We start from the raw sequence: 24,266 nt of genomic DNA on the forward strand, positions 1-24,266 counted from the left end.
GTTTCTCACTACAGGTTTTTTTTTCTTTTTTATAGTTCTTTATTATTATTATTATTATTATTATTATTATTATTATTATTATTATTATTACAGTGTTATTATTATTGTTGTTATCATTATTATTTTATTTTACTTTTTATTATAAATTTTATTTACTATGAATAATTATTACATTTTCGTCCCCCAGGCCCTGATGTGGGTCAGTGACCTGTGCCCGGGTGGGCTAATCCCCGTAAAAAAAAAAGAAAAAAAAAGAAATGTCAGAACAATAACAAGTTGATTGTTTTTTAACGTAATTCACCCACATGTTAAATTTTAAATTCATCTTTACTGTAATTTTATCAACATTTTATGTTTCTCTACTTTATAAGGTTTATGAGGGTTGTGTCATCCTGCCATAAGGAAGGAGAATAATGGTACAATAATTTTTTTATACTGTACTGTATGTAACACTGGCGCAGGTGTCAGTGGCGGATCCAGGATATGAATACGTATCATGGGCATTTTGAAGCCATGTACACTTGATATTAGGAGATATTCTGAGGTCAATAGTAATTACTTTTTACTTTACAAAAAATGCCTGAGTACAATAATGATAAAAAGGGGGGTCTGGACCCCCTCCCCGGATCTGCCCTTGGGTACTTATACTGTAAATTCAGGAGCCGGTGCATGCCCGATACTTGCCAACAGTGTATAACAGAGACTGACTGACCGCCCAAGCAACTAACGAGCCGATCAGTGCTGAATAGGAAAAAAGTAAAAGTAATAATTCTGTACTGTACATACATATGAGTATAGTACTGTATGCTGTAGATGCTGGTGATAGCTACAGGTATATCTCTGGCAACAAAGCCTTTTTATTATGAAGCTCAGTTTCCCCCCTCTTTTTTTTGCTTAAAATTAAAAAATATAATAAAATAAAAATAAAAGGACATTAATGGAATGCAACAAGAATGTATTGCCATGGTATTTGTTTTGACTGAAGCCAATGAGAACAAAATGTACAGCTCAAAGTATAGCACACATTGCCAGTTGTCTGTGGCCTGTGAGATGGCAATGCATGTTGCCATTGTTACAGGTAATGAAAATATAAAAGTTGTGGAAAATCATTTCAATACTCTTTTGTGACATAGAAATAAAGAAAATGTTATATGCTCTGTACTGTACAGTAAAACCATAAGATAAGACAAATTAAGAGCAAAGAGTGTGTGTTCTCTGTAGAAGGTGAAGATATGTGTGGAAGCGGTGAGCAGTTTCTCACTAGCGCATCTGGCGACTCCGCTAGTTCGGGCTATTTCAGTTTAAACACTTGCAATTTGCAACCACCTCTGCTGTAAGAATATTTGATTCTCTTCACCACTGATGGTCAAGTTAGATTAAGTTAAATTCAAATAACTAATTTCTCTTATAACACCTGGGTCTGTGTCACCAGCCCAGTTGTGTGCTGGCTCCCTCATTGGCATGTCATGGCACACACACAGTGCAGCAGCCACACACTCGGAGTCAGCTGGGTGACTTCCTGGCTGAACTTTGTCACCGGCCCACTCTTGAGCTGTCACCAAGCTGATTCAAGAGACATATGTGGCTGCTGCCTATATACTGTTATGAGGGCTTGAGCTGCCACCATTTATGAGGGCTGCTACTGCCACCCTTCATGAGGGCCTGTGTGCCAGTAACAATTCCTTTTACTCTTATATATCACCATTGGTAGCGTGACGATAGGAGGCTCGTGGGTAGGTGTAATGATAGTATCAAGCAATAGGGAAGAAATAACGGTAAATACTGTAGGTAAATAATATACACAATTATACAAATACAAAGTTTATTTAAACATGAATATGAAATTAGAAGAAAGAATTGGTTTGTACTAACAGACGAAATCTATTACTAGGCCCTCAGGCTCAACATACTCACACCATTACTGGGTGGACATATTCAATACCTTTCCAACCCTACGGGGTGGACATACTCAATAACACAACTATGATAGTCACTTAGCACCATAAATACTAGGCAACTGCCACTACAACACTCAGTCGTCAGGAGTGATACTCAAGCAACAGCCATGGGGTCCAGCCACCATGGAGTACTATCCGACGAACTCTGGAGATCCCAGTGGGTTAATTCCACCACACAAATATAGCCCTACTGAGGTAGCCATTCATCCACCAATGATGGGGGCTGGTAGTGGTGTGTGGCTTGGTGGTCCAGGGTCACCTCGTGGACCGAGCGTTAGGGCCAGACGAGCCAGCTATGGGGGCTATAGGTGGTCTGAAGTGTCTGACGGCCGGGTCTCACGAAGGTAACTGATCCTACTGGACCTCGGACATGTCCCCAGACATAGTGGATACAACATCCACCCTACAGACACGGCCTAGGCTGCGTTAGGGACCTGTATGGATGAAGGGACGGGCACTTACTAACTGGTGACAACAACAACACGTTTCAGGGGACGTTAAAGACGTAAATATGACTTTACTCAGAGCATATCAACTACGTTACTGTAACACTTGCACAATCAACTATTAATTGGGTCAAATCACTTAAAGAAGGGCAAATTACAACACAGCGTGGAATGGCATACCTGTATGGATGAAGGGACGGGCACTTACTAACGGTTAAAATGCCCGCGGTGCCCTCACTCAAACTAGGCCAGGGAGTCCAGCTACTCCTATTCCAATGAATTAATTTACGGTACCCTCTGACGTTGAAATTGAGACTATGAACTCATTTTCATTCTCTACTATTATCTTCACTAACAATGCTCTGACTCAGCTATCGAAAGCAGAATTAAATTGATTACAAAGGAATGGATGGCAACAGGTCCCAGCATACAGCGTCTGCTCCCATAGACAAAGGCGGGGGAAGCAGAGAAAACGGGGGACGTTTCCACTGGGGGACTCAGAAGGTTTTGTGGACGTTTGAGCGTAATATGAATCCTTAAGGTTTTCAGGTTAGCTCTTATCATGACCATTACACTGTGACATCACATACTGTATTGGGGAGGGAGAGTGTGGCTGGCTGCAGTTACACAGCTCACTGCCATAATGTTTTGTTTTATCCTCTTCACCACTGATCGGCTCGTTAGCCGCTTGAGCGATCGGTCACGTCTCTGAGCAGTTTTCCTTTTCATTTATCCTTGTGTCCTAGGGCCACCTAGGCATGAATTTGTTTAAGGTGTAGAAGCTGTTGCCAACACAACAACCATACTCTGAGTTATTAAGCTGCATGACCCAGTGTCAGGGAATAGTCTGAGAAGACCAGACAACTCACCAACTGCATAGACTAACCATTACCCTGGAACATAATCCACAAATAGATTAACATCCAGGTACCCCAATTACTGCTGGGTAGACAGAGGCAAATGGCATAAAGAAACTTGCCCATAGTTTCACCCTACCCAGGGATCGAATTTGGGTCCACTCGCTTGTAGGGCTAGCATGCTGACCATTACATACAGGTTGCACACACACACACACACACACACCCATGCTCTTCATTTTTCTTATTTTATAGTTTTATGTTGTATTTTCTTTATTTCTAAACCACAGTTGAGTATTGTAATGATACTCACTTGGAGCACAAAATCCCCAGTTTTTCCGATATCCCTCCTGAATTTTTCCAAGTGAGAAGAACATTGCTTACCCAAAAATTGACCATTTAACAAGAAAGGGGCTTTAAACATTTTATATTGCTAAACCGAAATATCTCAAGTGATTTCTTACGTAAATAAACACTACAGCAACCAGTGCTCAGCAGCAAATTATAAATACTGTAGAACAGTAGCAGTGCACAATTTGACACACAACTTAAAATAGGGGTAGAAATAGAGATACACTACCCACAAATTTAAGAACAGGAATCCGAATTTCACTAATTATTGTGATTCCACTGTAGTGTTTGATTAATAATACTGTGCAGTGACAGTAACAGTTTATTTGGCAGTTTAGGCAAATTACTTAAGTTCTTTAGATTTTCCATGAAGGATTTTGTTTGCATTCTAACCTGGGTAATATTGTTTTCAGCTGAATCTCATAGGACCACATTGGTTTGATGCTTTCCTTAAAAAAGTGGTTCTGTACTATCTTGAGTACCGGAGCAGCTATGGCAGTGTAAAACGAGGTGGCAAAAGATGGAGAGATAGGAGTATACACAGCACTGGAAGTGCTAATATTACAAGCATTAGTACCAGCAGTACTAAAGATTGCAACGTCGGCAGTGGCAACAGTAGCAGTGGGAGCAGCTTTGAAAATGAGGTAAAGATTATTTATCTAGTTGGATTAAACAAGAAGGCTTTGTTTAGTCACAGGTAGTCTTGTTACATTATTGTGCATATTAATGTATTGATATGTGCCTGAATTTTTTGTGTGCATGGCTGCCTTTGTGTCCATGCTTGTTTGTGATCTTTTATATATTTATTTATTCAATCTTTAAGAATAAAGTTATTCTGTGATGCCTTTTTTGAGGGACTGTTTACTAGTGTACATCTTGTGTTAGCAGTTTTAGTAATTGCCTATAAATTAGGTACAGTAATACAGTACAGTGAACCCTCACTTTACGCGGTTAATTCAACCCACGGCGGCCCGCGTAAAGTGAGAAACGCGTAAAGTGAACAACATAACATATGGGATTAATTGAAATAGAGACCGGGCCGACCCCCAAACTCCACTTTTTCAGACACAATACCTACGTTGTAGTAAAAATAACTTCTTAATTTTATGATGGTATGCACACACAATTAATAATTAAGAGAAATATCAATAATATTAGGTTTTTTAACACTTACATTAGTAGAAAAGATGGCTGGGCACACGGGGATGGGGGTTGGTTCCGAGGCAGAGGGCAGATTATTGGCCCTCGCCTGTATCACTTGTATCAATTGTATCACTATCCACCACAGAGGCTTGCAGGGCCTCTTTGTCAAACCCCTCAAAGTCCATACAAGTCCATGTCCTCACTATCATTATCACGATCACTGACTTGGGCCGGCTGTGGTGGGTGGCGGGTGAAGAACTCGGTAATGTTTTGATAACTGGGCGACCTTGTGCGCACCCTGCTCGCGTGAGCATTCCGGTTTCGGCAGGATACCGCGTAAACGTGGAATGTGGGACCGCGTAAAGTGAGGGTTGACTGTAATACCAATTTCATTAATTTACTGTAAAGAAGGCAAAAAATTTTCAATGCCTCAAATTGGTGAGGTTACCCTTCACAGTATGGCCATTAAATCCCACCTATTGAAATAATTTTTGTCAGCATCAGGTTTGCTTTCATCTACTGTGGTCATGATGCTGCAAGTTCTAGATTAGTACTGTATATGCAGTTGCAAAGTGGACAATGCTGAAGATTTTCAGTTTCATGTTCATTTGATTTAATCTCTCATGTAATGTACCGGTAAGTGTGTTGGTATTTTGGTTTTATAATAAGGAAAATATATGTAATTTTATCAGATTTATCATCTGCTGTGCGACTATACTTTGACATTCTTCACAGACATTTTTGAGCTTGGCAACACCATGGAATGGTTCACTTAGCAATACCATTCAGGTTCTGTTGGACCACTATGCTGCTACTCTCAATCTTACGCCACCCTTTATTACACTGTCATGGTGGAAGATTACATCCGAGTTTTTCATCACTGAACAATCTTTCCTTGGTCAGTTGTTGAAGACCATTCAGGGTTACATGGCAGAGGAGAAGTACTCAGAAGAGGAGATTCAGGTAAGGATTTGGAACTTGTACGTTCAAAACTATATACAGTACTGTACTGTATGCTGTTCACTAAATGTGCCATTATTTAAAATAAAGATAGATAGAGAGAGAGAATAATAGAAACAAGAGAGGTAGTAGTAGTAGTGTACAGTATATGGTAGGAATATTATGAAGACTTAATGTACTTAATAATGTTTGGAGGAGAGAAAATTGAAAGCAGGAAGACATTGCTTTTACCTTTTTTTTTTTACTTTTATCCTCTTCACCATTGATCAGCCTGTTAGCCACTTGGGTGGTAAGTCAAAGCTGTCAGAAACCAATTGATATGGTATTTGAGAATTCTTGTGGAGTGGTGCTCGGGTAGAAATTAAGAAATGATGAAATATGGAAATTACAAATAAAGAGTATTGTACTGTATCTTTATAAGTTTGACAGATGATTTTTAAACTGGGAAAGACCCTGATGAGTTTTAGAAAGCTATAATAAAATTTATGTTCATTAATACAGTACAGGGAAAACACTGTGGTGGGGAGTTCTTCAAAGTTCAGTTGGGGATTGGTAGGTGGTTGATCTGCATGATGAAATATCAACAGGAATGGCATGTTGTTTCAAACAAGTCAATCATTATTTCTTTTATAGAGAAAGTAACTGACGATTCTGTACTTGTTTTCTAACTGCAAAGATAAGCTTTTTTTTTAGTAAGGAAATATATAACTGAATTCTGTGGACAGATGTCAGAGGCCAATGATTTAACAGAAGTCCATTAATTAGTCTGCAGTTGAAACATATAGCTTACGAGAGTAATGATTGCCAATATTTGTTGTCAGAAAATGTTTATTATTAGAATGTATGGATTGTTTACAATAACTAATATCATTTGCAGGAAATAAGAAGCTCTTTGAGAAAGTGGACATCAACTCAGTTTAATAGACTAAGAAACTTAATAACGTACTTCCCCGCATCAAACAAATTTGTGTCATGTCCCCAACTTGAAGGCATGTTGAGGTTAGTGAAAAGCTATTTCATAAAAGTTTGTACGTAATTCCTGAAGAAAACTGAAAATTTTGAGAATTGTTTATAAAAGATAAGAATTCCTTTTTAATATTGTATAAACCAGAGGACCTCAACCTTTTTATAATATACTGTACTGGGTAAGTGGGCCACATTTAATGGTCACATACGTGTTAAGGGGCTTCACTTCAAAATGAAAAATTTACTAATAGTCACCACATGCAATTTAAATGCATCTGTTCTATAGATGTATGCCGCACTTTTTGGGTTTGTGAAAATGAAAAAGTTTCTTAAATTTTATTGTTTTTATTGGTATGAAGATCTTGAAAATATATGTACAATAATAGGTCAGGCTTTTTTGAATGAAAGCTTTTTTGTCTGGCAAATGAAAAGTAACTTGTTTAACTGGTTCAGTAAATGTACGTTAATGGTAAAATTAAAACAAAACAAAACATAAACTAAAATTAACAGGAATCATTTACAGTAACAAAGAAAAGTCCTTTCACCTCTTCTGCTGCTCCATGAACCCGAGGTTCAGACTTGTGAACCCTAAGCAGTAGACACTGATGCATTATTCTGTCTTTTACTTTTTACTTTTATCATCTTCGCCACTGATCGGCTTGTTTGCCGCTTGGACGACTGGTCATGTCTCTGATTACTTTTCCTTTTCATTTATCTTCTTCACCAAAAGATCTGCTCGCTAGCCGCCCGGGCGATCGGTCACGTCTCTGTCACGCACTGTTGGCAAATACTGGGCATGCACCGGCTCCTGAATGTATCTGAACCCGCTCCAGTGTTGGTCAAGTCTTGTCTTGAAAGAGCTCACACTCGGTGCCGTCACAACACTCTCTGGTAGATTGTTCCAAGAGTTTACAACCCTCACTCCGAAAAAGTTTGCCCTCACAGTTTTCTGAACTTGTGGCTTCTTCAATCTTGAGCTGTGACCCTTGTGGGGCGAGCGTCCGCCAGCTCCAAGTAAGGACACTCAACTGAGTAGTGCCCCCTGAGATGCTTATACACCTCAATTAGGTCGCCCCTTGCCCATCTGTAGTATAAGCTAGGCAAGTTCAGGCTCTCCAATCTCTCAGGGTAGCTGAGGTGCCGAAGTGCAGGCACCAGTCTGGTGGCCCTCCTTTGAACATCCATAAATGCTTTGGATTCGAGTCTCAATCTCGGGGTTCATGGAGTAACAGAATAGGTAACATTACTTAAGTTCACGACTGTACCACAAAAATGTCTTAGGAAACCGCAAATTTTGAGAGTTTACAATTTGCTTTAAAATTTCCAGAAATCTTCATGCCATTGAAGCCAATCCTGAGACACGGCAACTCAAGGTTTTCCCTAAAGATATATCTGTTAATGAACAGGTGTCAGAGGCACTCACAGACTACTTGAAAATTTGGTAAGTGTATGATCAGTATCTCTGGATAGAGAAAAGCTTTCATTATTGTTCATTACTCTTCAAAAGACTACAATTTTACACTTGTTGTTGCAGCCCTTAACTGTGGGGATAATATTGGGTTTAATGTTGATTAATTATCTTCTCAGTCTGTTATATGTACAGTATCATGGGATTTATGTCCACATCATGACTTTGTTCACTGTCAAACAAACTTTGATTCATAATCATTTGATTGCATTTTCCCACCTTTTATTTTTGTAAATATTATATAAATAGATGTGTAAAATATTTCATAAATTTACACATGGTAATGTTTTCCATAAGGTGGGAATCCTCTCTTAAGAACCGTAGAAGGAACTCACCAACGGCAACTGAGGACCAACAACTGGTTGCTGCTGTTGGCGTTACAGGCGAGGTCTACACTTTCCTCTCAGATGTCTGCAAGTTTTATCATGATGTATTTTCAAGGTAATAACAAAATTTATTGTAAATAATTTTATAATTTTATAAGTTCTCTTGTTAGTACAGTTATCTCCACCATAAGCCTTACTTATTGGGGGGGAAGAGTGGTCCAGGTTTTGTGAATACAGTACCTAGACAATTTTTCCTATGTTGGGCAAAAGAAAGTCATATGTACGACAGCCAACTTTATTCTTGTCGTAATGGTGTACAGTATACACTTGTGACAAGTACAAATAACATACATTTAGTCCCCAAATGTACCCATACTATTTGTTATGCATAGGGAAATAAGAGGTGTGGCCTAGCAGAGATAGAATTAGTCACAGATATGATATACGTTGGTTACAAGTTCTTTAATCACTAAATGTGTAAAGTGTGATGGATAGAGTGAAGCAACTGAGGCTGAATCATGCTTACAGGAATTTTAATGGACTGTGCCCAGAGTACCTAACAACAAGCTTTGCAGGGATTAGGGATAGGAACCGGAAGGGCACTAGAGGGAGTGAACATAATTTTATGGTACCTGGTGTCTGTGGTCAAGCAAAAACAACTTTCTTCTTTATTGGAATAATAGACTGGAACAAGTTACCGGTCCACATCAAAACCAGTTACACTATTAAACAATTCAAAGCTAAAACAAAAAAATATATAACAGTTGAAGCTACAGCAGGAGAATAGAGTGTGTTTCTAAACCACTGAATGACAATTTTACTGAATAAATATTACTGTATTATTTTTATTATTATTATTAAATCTGGATTTTAGAGAATTCCAATTAAGGGATGTCCCATTTGGGTTGGCTTTAGTATAGTTTAGCCATAAAACAATAAAACTAAGATCGTCTCAAATCTCATTCTTTATTATGGACATGATGTTCTTTTAATGCATGCATTTTTTCCTTATAGGGAAGCAAAAATATCATATCTGAGATTAACATACATCTTTTTGACGTCTGAACTTGGAGCTCGAGTGAGACCTCTATTGCTTAAAATATATGACACGCCATCTAAAGAGAAACACACTCATGCCACATCAAGTGTGAAACATGATGAAGCAGACCGACGAGCCTTAGAGGCTGGCACACCAGTATGGCAGCTTTACAAGAAGTTTGACTCTATTCAGAAGTAAGTCTAGAACAGTGTTTTGTTTTGCTTTCTGTGATATTAGTGCTGGATTATCACAAGGTTTGGTATTATTTTCTTGTAGCTCCGTTCATTCCTACCACTAATCTATTATCATATTCGAATAAGACGTCTAATTATAAGATAATTTTCATCTATTACATTACCGGCGGAAATGTATAATAACGGAGATAGCTCTTCCAATTTTTTTCTATTTTCTTCCATTAACATCGCGCCATTATCGTCTGCCTCTCACCTAACACTGCGTGTTGCTCGAGTCTCCTTCATAAATGATGACGCGCATGCGTATCCGCACACGTCACGTGGCCAATCAAAAGCGTTTTTGCTAATTCAGAGTATATTTGGCCCAATCAAAATCGAGTTTTATTTTGGGTCTCTCATATTTTGAAATTCAAGTTCAATTCCGACCATGGAAGTCTGCAATGGGTGTCACTTAAAGTATATGGAGCTGATTGCGAGTTTTTGGAAAAAAAAATAATGTAGAAACTATAGCATTTTTTCGATCGCATGGTGTTCTTCCAACCTCAGTAAAGTGTACTAAGAGCAAGACTGAATGTAAATATCGTAAAGACCAACATATGTGGCGTTGTGTAAGAATCCCAGAATGCAACGACGAACAAGAACCAGGCCAATAAGGTAAGAAATGGGGGATTCCATCATATGGTGAGTCAGTTAAGTTAGGTCAGGTTAGGTTAGGTTAGGTTAGGTTAGGTTAGGTTAGGTTAGGTTTGGTTTGGTTTGGTTTGGTTTGGTTTGGTTATTGTTTTTCTAGTGTTTTATTGTGTGTTTGTTAGTCGCTTAGGCACTTTTTTCTCGGAAAACATCAAACGAAAAAAAATCGCAAAAAAAAACCCGGCTAATTTCCGCCAAAAAGGAAGGCCATATTCGGTCTCAGCACTCACAAATACAATAGAAACATATATTTTTAACTTGCTACAAGTGAACGGAGCTACAAGAAAAATTTACCCAAGGTTTCAATGTCTTAATAGAGTGCACCTTTCCATTCGTCTTAACTGGTTAAGTCATATAACAAGGAAAACCTAGTAAATATCTTGTAGGATTTCTTCTTGGGTGTTACTGAAGGTGAAGGTTGAGGGAAAATTGCAGGGTGCTCAGATATTTTAGTGTACTGTAATAGAGATCTTGGTAATGCTGTTGTGAGGTTAGCTGCACTAAAGTGAGTGGGCGTGTGGAGTCTAGACTGTTCAGGAGGTTGTGGGAGGGAGGGAGGGAGGGCAATGAGAGGCTGAGACACAGTTGCCAACTGATTTTGCTGCCACTGTACCAAATCCACCTTTATTGTAACCAAACTAACCGTTTCATTACCCTTTTTTAATTCGTGGAAATGAACACAATAAAGGAAAATATGAATGACAGTTAACTTGCATTATATGACTTGTAAATAATAAAGTTGCTGATAGAATCACTGGCAGTTTAGTCATCCAGGGTGGCCAAAGCATCGCCTCCTGCCTTCCATTCTCCTGCTTCCCTTCTGATAATATGACCATACAGTTCAGCAGAGATTTTCTTTACTAAAGTACTGTAATGGAACTTACTGTACCAAATGGAAACCTAGCAGCTGAGCTCTTTAGGCTGGAGTGGGAATTTGCTCACCAAGTGCATTGACCCTGAGATTCAAATATTGCAGCCTCACTGTGATGTAATAAACAGAGATGACAACCACCATTACAAAGAGTATCAGCCCCTGACTCGGTCCCAATATATTGTGTACAGTATTTCTAAGTCACATTAGTGCATTGAAGTAATATTTATACAGTATTATATTTTCTAGATTTTCAAGTCAAATTTGAGCAATGAAAGGATATTTCCACAAATTTAATTTTTAATTTTTTGTAAATAAACACTATGCTTCAGCTACAAATTATTATTATTTTATAGCAAAATTAAAAAAAAAGAGTAAGTATTTTATGAATTATCGAGAATCCACTGTAACTGATAAGACCGTTTTTATTTTTCAGAATTATATATTTTATTTTTATTTTAGGTATATACAGGTATTAGAAAAATACAGTGCTTTAGTGAAAAAGATACATGCTAATGGACTTATTTATTGAAATTACATAAAAAAATTAATTATGCTGTAACTTGTTTCATGATCCTGAAAAGATTAATGTAGAGATAGAAATGTCTACTTTAGTGTAAAATAATTTCATTGGATATAAAGTAATTTTTAGTTTTCAGAAAATGATGTAGATTATTTTGTATTTTTTTATGCCTTTTCAGGATTGGTGAAAATCTTCCCGATGAAGTTCAGCTACAGACAGGCATTAGAGGATATCACAAATGGTTCCTGGGCGGTGTCATCAGGTGGCAGGAAAGGATGCTGGTTCGCACAAGAGCCCTTGTTACTAAAGATGTTGAAAGAGATGAATTTGAAGTTGCTTACACGGTGACCAATTCTGAGTTTACAATAAGTTTGTCTGCATGTGAGACCAAATCTAACTTTACGATTGTGAGTACAACAGTACAGTATACTGTAATGTATCTTAAGTCTTATTCCTACTTTTTCAGATATACTGAAGGTTTTCTCACACTCATAATAGATAATTTTGTGAGATCTGTTGGTGTTAACATTTATTGTATTTAGTTTTTAATCTTACTTTGTTTTGTGTTTGTTTAGTGAGTGTAAAGGCACTGGAGGCAGTTGACAAAACTGGACTTAATGATGTGAGAGAAGAAATATTTGTCATTGTTTTTAATTTTGATGGTGTTCATATACAGGTTTGAGTGCTGGTTGCTCAAGTGATAGCATGTTGTCTATGATACTGAACAGCAACTTTTCTGGAGTTTTTTTGCAGTACTAATTGGATTTAATTTGCAACTACAGGTGGCCTATCAAAAATCCGGCAACCTCGGGACCTGAGGAGTGCCGGATTTTCGAAAATGCCGGAAAACTGATGGTTATATTTGCTGTATAAGTTTAACAGAAAATGACTACCTGTACAGTCCTTTAAACAAAGAAAATTAAACACTTAAGTTAGGATAATATAATTGACATTGCTGGATTCCTTGTAAGACCAGGAATATTTTGAATATAAATGTCATATATTTTGCAAAAAAGATAACATATTTACTCAGAGTAAACATTATATCTAAAATTTGTATGTCTAATGCAAAATCTATGATGTTTATATTCAAAATGATCATCAAATTGTAAGAATTCCAGCAATGTAAATTATATTCTGGCCGGGTAATTTGTATGAATTTTATGAGCTAAAACATATATCTTCATTAAATAAACAAAGAAATATTTGAAAATGCGCTCCGAAATCCATGCCGGAAAACTGAAGGTTCCGGTTTATCGGTTGCCGGATTTTTGATAGGCCACCTGTACTGTATTCTGATGTAGATTTTCAATTGAGCACTGTAATTTGATGAGAATTTCACATTACATGAACAATATTTACTTTATACACAATTATTCAGTGAAGTAAGAACATGAAGTATAATGCTGAAGTATACAGTAACTTTAAAATTATGTGTGCTTGTGATTTTCATTTGAAATTATAATAAAGTGATAAATATTTTCAGATTAATGATTCATGGCAAAGGTTAGCATGGGCCGATGAGGTAGGAGGAGAAAAAGTGGCAAAACGTCTGCTTCAGGATCTCTGTGGGTTGGGCACCCTTTATACCAAGCTGGTGATGGCTAAGTTAGACTCAAGCCTTCGTGAAGAAACTGTACCAGACTCCATGTTCCTCCCTACACAGGTGAAAACTAGGAATTCAGATTTTGAAATTTGATGGTAGAATAGTAGCTATCTAATATTGAAAGAGAGAAACAACTTCAGCGTTCATCTTTTGATCAGGCTCAGCAATTGGGTTATATGATAAAGGCATTGAGCAGAATTTATCAGTGCAGCTCAAGTCGTCAAAAGAAAAGAACAAAATGTATATCCCCATGCTCTAACTCCTTCACTTCAGGGATGCCACTTTTATTATTGTATTTGGCTAACACCAAATGATTTTATTCAGCTCAGAGGGGACCCTATACACAAGGGGCTAGTAGACTATCTGCACTAACCCCTTCACTAAGGGAACACCAGATGATTTTATAACATTTTCACAAACATTATTGTTGAATCTTTTATTTTTCACATAAGAATTTAACTTTGATAAAACAAATTATTTGCTAGAGCCTGAGACTCTTTGGAACCTAACCTTTTTTTCTGTACTGAGGGTCCACTTTATGTTGTGTTATCGGACTTGAAACCTGTGGGCATCACTTGCTTGTTGGATATTTCAGACCTGTATTGGACTTAACAACATTGAGTACCTGCGACAAGAAATTGATGGTCTTCCAACGCTCCTTAAATTATCGAATGATGATGATAAAGAACAGTTTTCTGTTGTTAAGAAGACTTCATCAAAGATGGAGGGATCATTGTTGCTCTTCATGGACAATGTCATAAAAAAAGTAAGTGGATTTTTCCATAAAATACCTTATGTTGACATAGGTTTTCAGGTTATTTATTGGTAGTTGGAATATTTACAAAGATTTAGCAGTAACAATTAATCTAACCAATTAAATGAATGGGTTTGTATTATTTATTCATTTAGATATTATCCTGTTTCTTGTTCTACCACCATCATGTTTATATCATAGCAAAAAGCATTCTACAGTTTCTGAATTTATAGCACTAGGTGGGAGGTTGTTTCAAGGATACACAGCTCAATGTATAAAGGTATTTCTTTCATTTAGATATTATCCTATTTCTTGTTCTACCACCATCATGTTTATATCATAGCAAAAAGCATTCTACAGTTTCTGAATTTATAGCACTAGGTGGGAGGTTGTTTCAAGGATACACAGCTCAATGTATAAAGGTTTTTCTTAATAGTTTAAGCCTATAGAGGTTTTTGTCATAAATGTCCCAATTATGTCATTGCAGTCTTTCAGTTTTGGGATATTTTAATCATGTAACAGAGATGTGACCGATCGCCCAAGCGGCTAACGAGTCGATCAGTGGTGAAGAGGATAAAAGAAAGAAAAAGAAAAAAGGACTTTTTTGAAAGTAGAGACCATCCTAGTGTACTGCGTACATCAGTAACGGTCTCTATAATCTCTTGATTCATATTACAGCTACATAACATTCAAACTCACCGCGCTAGTGGGGAGTCAGTCACAGGAAATGGTAAACATTTGGAACGGGTAATTCATATGCTGTATGTTGTTTTATATGAATTTTACCAGTGTCCGTGCATATAATCTTATGTATACTGAGAGTATTAAGGGAGAACTAAAGGTACAGTACCTATATGATGATTGGGAAGGCCCATTTGATACGGACTAGTGTACTACAGTGATATCCCCATTAGCCAGAGCAATTGGTGCAGAGTACTTCCGGGAATGAGCGATTTTTGTGTAACGAGACAACTTTCTCAAACCCGGAAAAAAAATCTCTCATCCCCGGAATTTTCCAGGTATCAGGAAATTTTTTCGAAATTTTCTGGAAAATGTACCCCTCAGAAAATCGTTCCCAAAGCCTGAATTTTCCGGAAAATTCAGGCTTTGGGAACAATTTTCCAAGAAAATTTCAATTCCGGCTTTGGGAGAGTTCTGGGTTTGAGGGATTCCGGCTAAGGGAGATATTACTGTATAGTGAATAAGTGTGACCGTGTCTGAAGGTTATGGTATTTACGATGTATACAATTAGTGAACATAGCTACCTCAAGTATCAGATGAAAATATAAGATAACAATGATCTGGGAAAAGGATAAATGTATCAGACATATGTGAAGTGTTGGAATTGACCCATAAACTATACTTAAAGAAAAATATCTTGTGTACCTCGGTGTGAACTTATACACATTGTTAACCCATGTGACGAATAACCATGAACACTGTAATGATTTGAGAATCTTATGAACATGTTAAACAAGTGCAAAGTGTGTAGGAATGAAACATACATGTAGAATAAAGTTAAGTGGATATACCCAAGCCAAGAACTAAGGCCTTTGTTTGCACTGGCACCTAAAACGCCCACAGCTACAGTTTTGAGGTAATAAGGCGGCCAAAGTAATTTGCTATAAAGCTGGTAACACCTAAGTCTATGAATACTTGTGGTATTTTACATTTTATATGTATAGTATTCATTATGTACAGTACTCTTTCTCTCTTCTGATGTATATTAAACATAGTTGATGTAATATGGTGTTCCTACTGCTCAATTGATGAACATCGGAATTTCTTAGAAATTGACACACACTCCTTGAGTAAAATTAGACCTGATGCAAGTAAAAAATGTGTTTGCTATTGGAAATTTACAACCAATTTATATTATATTGGAATTCTGTTTATATGCTGTAAAGATATGATATTGTTTTAGTTCCTTTTGTAAATGTTACAACACTTACGTAGCCAGTCTTCATTGGTACTCCTTTTTACTGAATTTTCCACATATGCGGTTAGATTTGTTTATGAATGTTGATCAGGTTGAATTTTGTGTTTGCTGAAGAGTGTGTCCTATACTTTAACAGTGTTTCAAAAGTCACCATGATAATGATGACGTTCTGGTACTGAATTGAGCTACAGTGGGGTATGCTATAACGAACGGATCCTACTACGAATATTCTTATAACGAACGGTTTTACCTATAAAATTGAGAATGCTATAACGAACGAAACTCCTACAACGAACATAATTTAATTTTTTTTTTTCTAATTTATTGTTTTATTACAGGTAGTTCTGCTATAACGCGATAATTGTGTTCTTGTAAAATATCGTGTTATAGAAAATCGCGTAATAGAAATAACAGGGCTTATGGAGAAAATAGGGTTAGGTGCAGATTACTCGAAATCGAAAAAATTTAGTAGTTAGCCTAACACAAAGGATAGCACAGTCTAAATAAATGTTACATTCATATCTAATAATGAAATCATACAGTAAATTTAACACTTTACCTTGAAAAAATATGAATGTAACTTGATGGGGGAGAAGGGTGATTTTGAGGTTGATAACATCAAGCTTCTCTTCAAGTGTTATATCCTTTCTTTTACGATAATCACCGGGAATTCTATCATCAGAATGCTTTTTGGAGATATTCTTCTTTACCATATTCACAGTTAATACCACAAAATTGGAGAAATAGTAAGCAAAAATCGCGTTATAGCAAACAAGCGATCGCGTTATACAAATATTGTTCCGAATTCATAAATCGCGTTAGAGCAAATTCGCGTTATCAAAACACGCGTTATAGCAGAACTCACTGTATTACAAATATTAATGATATTCTTTATTTCAGGGGTTTAGATGCATATTTATGCACTTTTTTACAATTTTTATAATTTTATATTATATTTTTCAGTGTTAAGTGGTTGTATTTGGGGGCCTGGAACGGATTAATCCTATAACAAACGAATGCTATAACGAACAAGGTTCTAGAACCAATTAGATTCGTTATAGCATACCCCACTGTATATTTTTTATACCCCTGCAGATTGGAGTAATTACTGTATCTTGTCTAATTTTTTTTAGAAACATTGTAGGTGTATGTAGTATTATGCACTGGTTGTCTGTTTATACCCTGTATTTCATTCTTAAATTTTCAATAGTACAGGTATCTCTTTATTATTTCAGATAAAACCAATTTTATCAAGAGCTGTAGTCGGTTCCTGTGATACAGGTAATGAGGCACAACTTCTTCAGGAAGTTCTTGATGATAGACTTTATGTTCTGCTGAGGAGACTGGATGACTCAAACTTCCAACGTTTCCTGCTGAAAATTTGGAAAGCTTTAATACTTATCTTCTGTAGCATTGTGGAAAGTAATTCTAATGTAAGTACCGTATTAAGAATTTTTTGTCTGTTTTCAATTAAACCAAAACTTCATGGGCTTAGCTATATGTGAAGCTGGTAAATTTACGTAAATACAATTATAACTACCTGTACCATAATTTGTCAGTGTTTGAGTACAGCGGTAACATGCGTCATAGGTTTGAGTCGTGCTTGACCCGAACACACTTAAGAAGGGTGTTACAATAACCCGTGTGACCCACCAAACATCGCAGGTTTTCTCCGGTTACGCTGGTTTCATCCTGTACTAATGTAGCAAGAACAAAGCAGGGATATGACACACACTTATGGTTTTCTCTCTTTTATTTACTCTAGAAATAACCCGATTAAGGAAAGGCTGGGACCTAGATCAGACATAACTCCTGATTTATGTACTGTACAGCCCTGTAAATGTATTGAACGTATATCATTGTCTAAATCACATGTAAGTTTGTATATTTTCAGCCACCGGCTGCAACTCTATTAATAAACCGTTAATTATTATTATTATTTATTATTACATTGTACTTACAAAACAAGCATCAACTGTCATTATACATTGTAAATACAAAACAAGCATCAACCGTTGTCATAATCACATATTGGTACCACACAGTAGCAGGAACTAAACAGGGTGAATGTCTGTAGAGCAAAGCCAGTAGTTGTGACGGCACCGAGTGTGAGCTCTTTCAAGACCAGACTTGACCAACACTGGAGAAAGGTTTAGGTACATTCAGAAGCTGGTGTATGCCCAGTACTTGCCAACAGTGCGTAACAGAGACGTGACTGATCGCCCAAGCGGCTAACGAGCTGATCAATTGGTGAAGAGGATAAAAGAAAAAAGCCTTATTCTGGCTTACAAACTACCTCCACGAGTTCATCACATTCTTCATATAACACTTATTATGCTCAACCTATCAAACACCCTAACAGAACTAGAAATACAAATGTTTGCCGATGACACCAAGTTTTTTCAGGAAATTGAGAACCAAGCAGACTGTAAAGAGCTGCAGAAGGATCTCTGTGAGCTCCAAGAATGGTCAAAGAAGTGGCTGCTGAGATTCAATGTCGCGAAGTGTAAGTGGATGCACCTGGGGCGTACCTACAGTAAGGAGGCGTATCATATGTCCCAACTGGGTGAAGAAACTGCACTATTTGAGACAATGTGAGAAGGACCTAGGTGTCTATGTTGACAATGAGCTGAAGTTTTCCGGCCACGAGAGGAAAGTAAATCGGGCAAATAAATTATTGGGTCTTATAAGAGGGTCGTTCAGATATCTAGACGGTCTGTCCCTCATAACAATCTTCAAGAAAAAAGTGCTTCCCCATCTGGAGTACTGTCACCCCGTCTGGTCCCCGAGATATGCTAGGGACTGTCAGTTGGTTGAAAATGTTTAAAAGGATGGCCACCAGACTGGTGCTTGCACTTCGGCACCTCAACTACCCTGAGAGATTGGAGCGCCTGAACTTGCCTAGCTTATACTACAGACGGGCAAGGGGCGACCTAATTGAGGTGTATAAGCATCTCAAGGGGCACTACTTAGTCGAGTGTCCTTACTTGGAACTGGCGGACGCTCACCCCACAAGGGGTCACAGCTCAAGATTGAAGAAGCCGCAAGTCCAGAAAACTGTGAGGGCAAATTATTGCAAGCTGGTTTATGCTGAATAACACACAGGTTTCAAATAGCCAAGGTTGAAGAAGTGAATTTTTTTAATTTACTGTATTAGTGTGATCGTTTCAAGAATTATATTTATGGATGTAGGTCATGTAGTAGTATCATAAATTTTTCTATACAGTATAATTTTTCATTTAATTATCAGATTTCATGATTATTTTTTCATAAATTCTAGAAACGGAATGCAGAGTACTTCAAAAACGTCTGCAAGGTCTTAGAGCGTACATGGTACTTTTTCACCCCCACTGATCGCAGAGGACTTGACCCCCAGGAAGCTCATTGTACTGGTTAGTTTTCGGAGAAAAGTGGTCGTTGACAATTAGTTTGTAAATAAATTTCATTGAAAAACTGATTTGTGAAGTCATAGATGTATATGTGGATTATTTATACTTGTTGTCTGAGCTTTTTTTCTTGTCATTTATGTATGTCTTGCACCATTCTCCCACTGTCATTTCCACCTTAGAAGAGTGTAAATGATTACCAAACTTCTATTTATATTAATTACAGGTTATAATTGCAGGTGATTAGATTTCAAAGGTATTGCACTTATATTGATTTTGAAATGTACATTACACTACTTGTCTTTATAGAGTACCAGTCACTTCAAAAAACTCTCTGCAATTTGAAGATGCCAACAGAATCCCTCATAGCAAAGTATTACAAGGAAAGATACGAAGAGTTGCAAAGAGCCCACTCCTCATATACAGCTGAACTGATTGTACAGGTGAGTGTTCAGCTGAATTAATTGTACAAGTGAATGAGAATGTACACCTGAGCTGTAAGGACGAGTATATTCAGCTGGACTTACTGTCCATGTAAGTAGGTGTGTAAAGTTGAACTTACTGTACAGGAGTAAGAGAAGAGGGTGAAGATGTAGTCTTGGTGGTAGTCAGCAGGAAGTAGTAGGCCCCCCCCCCCCCCCAAAAGGGACAGATTTAAACAGAATGATGCCAGTGAGGTAGAGGATTATGGGGGGGGGGGTGGGGGGGAGGATTGAAGATGAAGGTACAAGCAAGATGCTAAAGGGATGGAAATTTGAATGTTGGAGAGAGAAGGACATTGAAGAAGACAAGATGAATAAATGTTGACCATATTTATATAACTGGTACTTTATTAAAATTTCAAAACTATTTTCTTTATGATATCTGATTTAAAAAAATGCATGTGATCACATTATCTCAAGAAAAGATGAATTGTTTTTAACCAAACTTATATAACCCCCACTACATATCAAGTTCTACACTATATTTTCTTTTAGGGGTCATAGGGCAGGTCATAATACTCACTAAAATTGAAAATATCTTCAGACATGCTGATGGGATGTGGGTAAAGCTCACACAAGAGAGAATACTGTACATACAAAATTCTAGATCTGATGCTCCAGGATTATGTTTGCTGCATTAAGTGTTTCACATTTTCTAACCTTAGACATTTTGCCACATATTCATTAAGTAAAGGCATTCACTGTAGAAGACTGAAAATTTTAAGTTTCACCTGACATTGCCACAGTGGTATTTTACAGTACAGTATATATGTGCTGTAATTAAAATGTGCTATATTTTAGTTAAATTTCATAATCAGTAGCTAGGCTTTAATGAGAAAATCTAATACAGTATTGTAAATTTCTTCAGGCTTTCTTTAAAAGGACTGGCAAGCTCATCGTAGAAGTTGTCATGGCCAGAAATATTTGCAAACCTTCAGGAAAGCTTCCTGATACATTTGTCCAGATCAAGTTAGTGCCGAGTGAGTGGTTCCCTAATATTTCCAGCCCCAAGACAAAAAATCAAAAAAGAAGTGATGCTCCAGTATTTCAAGAAAAATTTGAGTTGTATGTATGCTTCTTTAACTCGTACAGTATATGTTGAGATACTTTATACATTGTCATTTCCACCTAATATTGAGAAAATTAAGGTATGAATTTCTAATTAGCTATATTAAAAAAAACATTGATTTTTATAAATTAAGTACAAACATACTGTATACACACACTACACGTACTCCGCGACTTACGACCACCTGGACATATGACTGCCCCAGTCGTACGAAAATGTTTTCAAATTACGTATTTTTGAGTCCCGACGTTAGTGATTGCGCTGTGTACTGAAATTTTTTTTTTTTAAATTCCCTTTAAAATGGCTGGCAAGCTTAAAAGTGAGAGCTTTGTGGTGCTGAGAAGAAAAAGAGACACCCATTTTAGATTTTCTATGTATTATTTTTGCATTTTCGACTTACGACCTGGATTTGGGTCCCTAACCCAGTCGTAAGTTGGGGACTGCCTGTATATGGTTTTTTTTTTTTTTATGGAATCTCACTGTTTATTTAATCAATATGCATGTACCATCAATCATTGAGTGTCAATATATAGTACTGTACATCCAATGATCCATCTCCCTATGTCAAAGTGTTGAAATTTGCTGACTTCCTCTTGTGTCACCATCCTTTTGCAATACCAAAACACTTTCACATACCCCTTTCCAGCAGTTTACTTTCTTCAAGCTATTCCCACCCTTGTAAAACATAAAAAAAAAACATGCCATCATGCACCCCTAATTCTGTACATCTTTTAACACTCCTCAATGTATCAACATCCTTGTACAGGATCCATTACCCCATGCATCCCTGTATGGTACCAAACACTCCTTCATGCATCTTTAACCCTATTTAACTCATAAACACACTCTAATTCTATTTCATTTATTTTTTCAAATATTCTCTACTGAAAGGGGCATCGTTAGGTACTGATACGTGGGGGACATGCCCCAAATGTTTTCTGCTGGGCCCCAAACCAAATTAAGATCAGTGAAGTGAGACATTGAACATCAGTCTTGTATTGGTGAGGTTTACATATTTTTATGATGGAAAAGTTGTTAGATCACCAGTGACCAGCTACCTTCATCTTTCTATCAACATTTATATATGTAGTGCATCCTTTGAAAACTAGTGCAGAAAAGACCCCAAATGGGTCTAAAATGACAACCAGACTTGACCAACACTGGAGCAGGTTCAGATGCATTCAGGAGCCGGTGCATGCCCAGTACTTGCCAACAGTGTGTACCAGAGACGTGACCGATCGCCCAATCGGCTAACGAGCCGATCAGTGAAGAGGATAAAAGTAAAAGTAAAGAATCATTTTGGTAGCTAGTGATGGCCCTGCCAAGTAACCCATGTAGTGTCACCTAATGCAAACAGTCCCTAATTTACAGAGATTTTGTTTATAAAAATTGAAAGTTACAATGTTTTTAGGCCCATGCTTTGATTTATGAAGAAAAATCCCCAAATTAAATTGTTTTTCATTATTTTCATAATTTTTATGTTATAACGAAAATATGCTAATACTGTATAATGCATATTTTTACTACCTGTAATGCTTACTTATTTCATTTTTAGGAATGGTATAATTCAATATACATGATTTTCTGTAACAGTTTCTAACGTACTGCACTGTATTCTCCTACCTGTATTTACCACAACTTAGGAAAGTTGTAAGGCTTACTTACTCCCTCACCAACACTTCTTTCACACTAACGGTACCATCATTCACATAACAGCACAAGCACTAACAACTTTTTGAAGCAAACAATATCATACATTAGTTAATGTTATTAAAATTAATTATATTAACAGTCCCATTAGCCCAACTGATCATGGGGTGAAGTCTGGCCATCTTCTATTTATCCTGAAGAATCATCAAATTTTCCAAAGTGGGGAGGCAATAGGTGAAACGGTTATTCCCCTTGATGGACTGCCTTCTGTGGATACTTCAATGGCCAGTCCTGTCCAAAATAAGGTTCTCAACATGAATATGCCAAAAGCTGGAGATGGTGAGTAGCATCTTAATTTGGAAACTATGGACAATGAAAAGCTTTTCTTAAATATTTTAATTTGTCTTTAAACACACACACACTTGGTTTAAATTAATTATATCTGTCTCCATCAGTATTCAGTATTTAAAATGTATTGGTTTGGTCATATCACATTACATTTATCAGTTACAAGTACTGTATATCACTGTGGGGGATTTCAGAATGAACACTGTGACTCCTGTTGTCTTGGTGGGGTTAACAAAATCCTTCATCCGGTGTGTCATATTTTCTCAACACAATTTTGTATAGATAATTTTTTGAGTAACTACAGTCAGCATCATGGGAGGAGGGTGATTGGAGAACTGAAGTATGATATACTAACTGAAAAAAAGAAATGTAAGCTAGACGTAATGAAGGAACTGGGAGATAATATAACATTTCCTACCTTGACAATATGGATGTGAAACGTAGGATGGAGTGAAGTACTGCTCTAAAATTAGTGTTACATGTGTGAATTACTCATGGACTGACTTTGAGGTCAACAGAATTTAAAGGGTGAGATTTTGAAGCATATACAGGTTGTACCTCTCTAGTCTGACATTCTGTGGTCCGGAAACTCCCGTGGTCCAGAACGATTTTAGTTTGTCCAATAGGTAGATAGGCAACTTTTTTTTTTTTTTTTTTACTTATCTGAATTATTATTATTACAGGAGTATTAAATTTTTGCCCCTCAGGCCCCAATGTGGATCAGTGACCTATGCCCGGGTGGGCTAATCCCCGTAAAAAAAACTACAACAAAGCTGCGGGAAATTAAGGTTTGTTTACATCCGGCAGTTCGGCTGCTCTCTCTCTCTCAGCTTGTCTATACAGAGTACAATATTTAACCCTTCAATATATATGAGCAGTAAATAAGTGTTGCTTTCATATTCTTATGTAGAGTAATGACGATATGTTTTCACATGTGCGCACTTACATACGAGCAGTCTCACTTTTTTTTACCATTAATGGTTAGCTACTTAAATTGTTCCATTTATTAACATTAAATAACATTACAGGTACTTCAAACAACCATATTATTTTTTTTACATTAATTTTACTACAGCTACAATCAGGGTCTTATTTTCTTCAGTTTTATATGTAGAACTAATCAGTCACTGGTTTTGTAAGCTTTAACATAAACAATGCCATCAGCCGTCTCGTCTTCTTGTCTCCTCTAATATTCCACATATTATTAATAAATTGTATTGTTAATTTTGCACACACAAAC

General features: G+C 37.0%; 1 protein-coding gene across 6 annotated transcripts in view; it reads left to right on the forward strand.

Moving 5' to 3' along the window:
• The window catches only part of LOC121873246 (protein unc-13 homolog 4B-like), a 154,079-nt gene that overhangs the window by 126,240 nt on the left and 3,573 nt on the right, over positions 1-24,266 (forward strand). For 4 of the 6 annotated variants that reach the window (XM_042376657.1, XM_042376658.1, XM_042376654.1 and 1 more), the window contains 14 exons: positions 4,026-4,256; positions 5,491-5,718; positions 6,593-6,714; positions 8,009-8,122; positions 8,447-8,590; positions 9,490-9,708; positions 11,971-12,199; positions 13,279-13,458; positions 13,994-14,164; positions 17,327-17,524; positions 19,372-19,483; positions 19,787-19,920; positions 20,828-21,024; positions 22,821-23,017. In XM_042376657.1, coding sequence (XP_042232591.1) covers positions 4,026-4,256; positions 5,491-5,718; positions 6,593-6,714; positions 8,009-8,122; positions 8,447-8,590; positions 9,490-9,708; positions 11,971-12,199; positions 13,279-13,458; positions 13,994-14,164; positions 17,327-17,524; positions 19,372-19,483; positions 19,787-19,920; positions 20,828-21,024; positions 22,821-23,017 — 2,476 coding nt within the window. The remainder of the gene's footprint in view (positions 1-4,025; positions 4,257-5,490; positions 5,719-6,592; positions 6,715-8,008; positions 8,123-8,446; positions 8,591-9,489; positions 9,709-11,970; positions 12,200-13,278; positions 13,459-13,993; positions 14,165-17,326; positions 17,525-19,371; positions 19,484-19,786; positions 19,921-20,827; positions 21,025-22,820; positions 23,018-24,266) is intronic. The other 2 variants (XM_042376655.1, XM_042376656.1) reach the window with 2 other exon arrangements.

The sequence above is a fragment of the Homarus americanus genome, unplaced genomic scaffold (assembly GCF_018991925.1).
Source record: "Homarus americanus isolate GMGI-L3 unplaced genomic scaffold, GMGI_Hamer_2.0 scaffold32929, whole genome shotgun sequence".
Classification (NCBI taxonomy): domain Eukaryota; kingdom Metazoa; phylum Arthropoda; class Malacostraca; order Decapoda; family Nephropidae; genus Homarus; species Homarus americanus.